General features: G+C 31.9%; 1 protein-coding gene across 19 annotated transcripts in view; it reads right to left on the bottom strand.

Moving 5' to 3' along the window:
* LOC145297783 (FH1/FH2 domain-containing protein 3-like) overlaps nucleotides 1–1,336 on the bottom strand; it is a 760,653-nt gene extending 759,317 nt beyond the window's left edge. For 12 of the 19 annotated variants that reach the window (XM_080144067.1, XM_080144064.1, XM_080144046.1 and 9 more), the window contains exon 1: nucleotides 1,006–1,159. In XM_080144067.1, the coding sequence (XP_080000193.1) occupies nucleotides 1,006–1,026 (21 nt within the window). In that variant the 5' untranslated portion in view covers nucleotides 1,027–1,159. Of the gene's footprint in view, nucleotides 1–1,005 lie in introns of all 19 variants that reach the window. The other 7 variants (XM_080144053.1, XM_080144056.1, XM_080144061.1 and 4 more) reach the window with 3 other exon arrangements.
* Between the last annotated feature and the right edge of the window lie 5,037 nt (nucleotides 1,337–6,373).

Raw genomic sequence — 6,373 nt, 5'->3', positions numbered from 1 at the left:
CCGTTTTTTTTTTTTTATTCAATTGTAAGGTTAAAGTATAGAATAGGTACAGAACACTCTCCCCTCCCCATGTTAGGAATGATTTTTTAAATAATAATGTTATTATTTCAGCACTTTTTTTTTTTTTTTACACACAGTGGTTACCACTTATCAAGGCCCGGAAGCCACTCAGGGATAAGGTTATTGCAAGTGCATTACGTTAGTGTGGAGATTTGATGAAGTGTTTACTTAAGGGGGCGGTTCATTAAGAATTTGTTAACATTGGACTTGAAGCACGGATCAATAAGTGCACTAGTACCCAATAATTTGTAATTTGCATAACGTGTACGTATTTCTGGGTTTGTATTACTGTACACAGATTCGAAAAAGTTGTCAAAAAACAAATATATAACAAATAAATGTTATCAAAGGCAAGATAAGTTACTTTTCTACCAAACTGGATATATTTTTTATGTTTTTATTCAATGTAACATATTTATTCAGCTCGAAAAACATGCAGTGTTTACCGATGTATTCGAAAATTCAAGATGGCGTCTCACACCCTCTTTAACACCGTAAGTTTGGAAAAAGGTGTTATAAATAAAAACTATACAAAATACTATTAAAAACCTGCCGAATATATGTCAATCTATGTCACGGTAACATATATTGAGCGAGTTTTTAACAGTATTTTATCCGGTTTTTTTATTTATAACATCTTTTCCCACACTTACCGTGTTAAAGAGAGAATCAGGCTCCATCTTGAATGTTCCAATACATCGTTAAACACTGTATGCTTTTCGAGCTGAATAAACATGTTACATTGAATAAAAACACGAAAAATATATCCAGTTTGGTAGAAAAGTAACTTATCTTACCTTTGATAACATTTATTGGTTATATATTTGTTTTTTGACAACTTTTTCGAATCTATGTGTACAGTAATACAAACCCGATTTTTCTTCATTTTTTTGTTTATCGCCATAAGTGCCAATCTGGATAAGTAAAAAAAAAAAAAATACTTACTCGCATATAACTCGGATACATATCTGGCCTTTGAATAAAATGAAAGGAGAAAAAATTGTCTTGTGTTCCTTCTCAGGTAAGGTCTATGTTCTCTTTTATTTTAAAAAGATTCGTTGTCCGAATAGAAATAATAATATAACGAAGACGAATTATTCAAATTCTTAAAATCCATAAACCGTTTTTTTTTTTTTTTTTTTTTTTTTTTTAATTTGTTGAAATCCAGAAAGTCCCGAAAGAATAATTGTTAAAGATGGCGGATGTCTTTAATATATAATTTTTTTATTCTTTCGATTATTTTCTTTAAAAAAATATTACGGATTGTCTCACTTTCTTTTGTCAACGTTTTCTGATTATATATTTTTTTTAAATAATTTTTTTCACTCTAATTTTTATATATAATGATTTTATTTTCTCCTTTCTTTTTTTTTTTTAGATTTCAAAGTTCACGAGTTCGTTCTCTCCCGGTTTATACAATTTTATTTATTTATTTATTTATTTATTTATTTTTTTGTTGATGTTCAGACGAAAAACGAAATGCTCACAAGGTTAAAAGACGGAAAACGAAATAAAGGAGCTCTTCTGTGTTTGTGTGTGTGTTTCGGTAAGCCAAGTAACCTTTTTATTGCACTTCCTCAGATGTCTTCATGTTTAGTCCCGGCGCAGTCTTGTTGTTCTAATGAAGAAGGTGGGTTTTCGGATGGAAAGACAGCGAGAAAAGAAAGAAAAGAAAGATAACAAGAGGCTGACAAAGATGAAGAACACGAGGCGGGGGAGGGCCCCGCTGGCACATACCTATAAACCCACACGCATATATACATACATACATACATACGTTGATACGTAGACCCGCGCGCACACCTATGCATCAAACGAAGAAGCAACAACAGATAACTACATGGTATAAGAAGAAGAAGGAGAAGGAAAAGAAGATGAAGAAGAAGGAAAAGAAGAAGGAAAAGGCATATCGCGTAGACGTCGAGGGCTGACTAGAAAAATGGTAGGTGGATTAGCCAGATAGGGAATAGGTAATAAGCAACAGTACCTACGTGCGTGTGTATGTGTATGTGTAGGTGTAGGTGGAGATGGGTGCGTTTGTGCAAGTAAGATTGTTGTAAAAGATAACTTTGTTGCCAACAAGTTCAGAACTGTAACAGCTACGAATAGATACTCATAAAACCCCCGACATAAATGCTAATGATAACCGAAAAATACAATTCCTTGCAAAGGGAGCCAAAGGTGGCTTTTTTTTTTTGCGAGTTTCAAATCCTACGACCAGCGTTGGTCGTCATTTCCTGCACTGATGATTGCACAAACATGAAACATAAGTATCTCTGGACATTAGTAATGGGACGATGCAATATTTTTCCCGATTCCGATACAATTACCGATTCCTAAATTCTCGATTCTGATCAAATTACCAATTCCGATCTCAATTCTTTTATAGGTCTCTGAATCTAATATATAAACGGCTATATGTTTGCCTGTCTGTCGGACTGTCTGTCTGTTTGTCTTTCAATCTCCATATTTTCAAACTCTATCTCTACCAAAACAAAAGGTTGCAGAGCTACACTTAAATATGATATTTTAATTTGTCAAGATTTCGTATATATTATTAGAGTCGTGACTTCAAAATTAAAAAAAAATATTTAAGTGCCATCAGCTAGAATCGAAACCGAAATTGTAGCATCCAAAGCTGGTGACGTTACCACTGTACCAACGCGACACATATATAAACCGATTGAAAAGATAAACTAAGATCAATGTACAAAATGTTCAACGAATTTTTTTTCCAATTTGGACTCATTTTTGATCCTCAAAAACAATTTTAAACATCCATAAAAGAACGGTGCATAAAAAAACCCAATCATTTAAAGCCCCTAGCACCGCTCTGCGACTTTTAGTTTCAGAGGATATAGAGTTTGAAAATATGGAGACAGACCGATATATAGCTGTTTATACATATTAGTGTTTGGACGATTAGTCGGAATCGGGAATCGGAAAAATCGGAGCTTTTTCGGATATCGGAATCCAAAAAAAAATTTAGCCTATGCTAAAACAGATTCCTTAAATTATCCTTTTTTATTAATTTGATTTTGGTTTAAGAAACATCTTCCACTTCTTGTAGTAATAATAAAATAATAAATATTTATTGATTTAAATTCCAGTAAGACTATAATCTCTAGATCATTCCCTCACAAGTGTGGTTTTATCTTTGAGAAAATACATGCATATTTAAGATGTGATTTTATGGTAATCGGGGCACAATAACACTTTTATAGTAAGATATTTAGAGATTCATACAGAATCGGAATCGGTAATTGTATCAGGATCGGGAAAAATATTGGAATCGTTCCATCACTAATATATATATATATATATATATATATATATATATATATATATATATTTTACACAGAGATCACCACTTATCAAGGCCCGGAAGCCACTCAGGGATAAGGGTTATTGCAAGTACATTATGTTAGTGAGGAGATTTGATGAAGTGTTTACTTAAGGGGGCGGTTCATTAGGAATTTGTTAACATTAGACTTGAAGACATCCAAGTTGTAGTCCGGAGGGAAGCAGGCAGACGGAACAGAGTTCCACAGCCGTATAAAGCCCCTAGCACCATATAAGTAAACATTTTGAATTAGATTCTATAAATTAAAAAATTACAAAAAATTATTATTTAACAAGATAAACTCGTATAAAGTTTGAAGTTTTTCCTTATTTCATATAGTTCTAATAAATGATAGTAAAAACTGATGGTTTCCTCAGAAAATACGTAGTTAGCAAAAATAAATTTGATTGGTAGTTGATAAATTTTGCTGTTTAGGACATCAACTGCCAACTAAAGCATATAAGCAGTCAAAATAAAAATAAAAAAAAGATTATTCCAAGATGAAGTCCAGACTCAATGAAGAAAAATGGAAGCACGGTATTATAATTTAGGCCCATGAAATATATGGTGGTAATAAAATAAAACAACAATTGATATTCATATGTATATTACGATGGAAAAATGCGAGCAAAATATACAATAAATTTTGCAGGTTAATGCATTAAAAGAAACTACAAATATGAACTGATTCATATCTGCAAGAAAAAAAGTTATTAAAAAGTTAGTGATATATATATATATATATATATATATATATATATATATATATATATATAGAGAGAGAGAGAGAGAGAGATATGATGAGAATAATGCAAATAATATTCCGACAAAATAGAGAAATAAAAAGGAACAAATCGAGTTTGTGTTCATCAAGGTTTCGTCTTTACTTCATCCAGAGGAAGTTTCAAAATAAAGACGAAACGTTGATGGACACATAACACGGTTTGTTCCTTTTTATTTCTGTCTGTCTCTCTTTCTTTCTCTCTCTCTCTCTCTTTCTCTCTCTCTCTCTCTCTCTCTCTCTCTCTCTCTCTATATATATATATATATATATATATATATATATATATATATATATATATATACTAGCAAAAGTACCCGTCGTTGACTGGGTTCAAAAACAGCCTACAGAAAATGGACTCTGATTTATGAAAGTATGATAGGTTATCAAAAGGAACGGTTGTAAAGAGATAGCTTCGAATTTAGGGGTGTCAAAACAAAAGCAAAATATGATGAAGTAAAAATAAAATAGATAAACCCCATAATTTATTATACCATACCTGTTTACACTGAAACACTTATCACGATATTCTGTGGATCTATATTTAAAAAAACGTTGTACAACTTTGTGACATATTTCCATTCTATGGAGGTCAGGTGCGAACGAACACCCCATAATTTTATCATACCATATTTCTTCAAACTGAAACATAATTATCAAAGTATACTTACGCAGATAAATGTGAACAGTCTTTATTAAAGTTTGTGCGTATTTCCATTCTGTGAAGGCCAGGCGCGAACGCAGACCCCACAATTTTATTATACCATCCCTATTTAAGTTAAAACATACTTATCAAAGTATTATTATGTACATCTATATCAAAAACACTTGTAAACGTTTTATTTTTAATTTTTAAATTTTTTATTTCCATACTTTGTGGACCAGGCGCGAACGCAGATTACACAATTTTAATGAACCACCGTTCTGCCAGATCAAACATACCCATTCCTGTGTCTCGATACATATTCTATCATTATATGCAATCAGTTTTTTAAAATAGTCAACCATATAGGAGCCTATTAGTGACCAGACACACACACACAGACACACACAGACACACACAGACACAGACTCACACAGACACAGACTCACACACACACACACACACACACACACACACACACACACACACACACACACACACACACGCGCGCGCGCGCACGCACACACACACAGACATTCAGCTTTATATTAGAGATAAATACATATATATATACATATATATATATACATATACATATACATATATATATACATAAATATACATATATATACATATACATATATATATATGTATATATATATATACACATATATATATATAATATATATATATATATTATAAAGTATTTACAGTTTCTCTTCCAATTTTCGGATTTTAATCATGTCAAAACGCACTTCATTTCCTTTTGACGGATTGATGGTTTCTTGACTAATTAAGTGATTTATTTTGCGCTACGAAACATATACTGTCAAGAATTGTAAATGTCAACTAAATTATAGGAATACATTATAAGATGGTGAACATCATGAACTTTGGAATATAGTTTTTGTCATTTATTCAATACGAATCTCGCTAGATTCAGCCACTCTGATGGGTCATAGACGACGAAACACGTGTCAGTGGATAATTATATTAAAAAAAATAATATATATACCGCTCCCCATGTGAAATTGGTTAAAAGGGAAAATTATTCCAAACTCGCATTTAGGTAAAAATGCACTTTCGTAAATAATTGAATTCATTCAAAACATATCGCTAAAACCAAAACAAACAACATCTAAGTAAATCGCGATATATCCAGACAGTCGTGCGAGATGGATCAGCGGTAAAGGGTTTAGGCTCATTACCGTGGGTCCCGATTTCGAATCTCGCTAGATTCAGCTACCTTGATGAGTCGTAGACGACGAAACATTTGTGAATGGATAATTATATTTTATAAAAATAATATATATATACCGCTCCCCATGTGGGGGTACCAAATTGGTTAAAAGGGAAAATTATTCCCAACTCGCATTTAGGTAAAAATGCACATTCGTAAATAATTGAATTCATTCAAAACATATTGCTAAAAGCAAAACAAACAAACACACACACACACACACACACACACACACACACACATATATATATATATATATATATATATATATATATATATATATATAGTACTCCGCAAAAGTTTACA

This window comes from Euprymna scolopes, chromosome 18 (genome assembly GCF_053919585.1).
Source record: "Euprymna scolopes isolate OS-2025 chromosome 18, ASM5391958v1, whole genome shotgun sequence".
In the NCBI taxonomy this organism is placed as follows: Eukaryota; Metazoa; Mollusca; class Cephalopoda; order Sepiida; family Sepiolidae; genus Euprymna; species Euprymna scolopes.
Note: the sequence above shows the minus strand (reverse complement) of the source record. Positions and strands in the feature narration are given on the sequence as shown.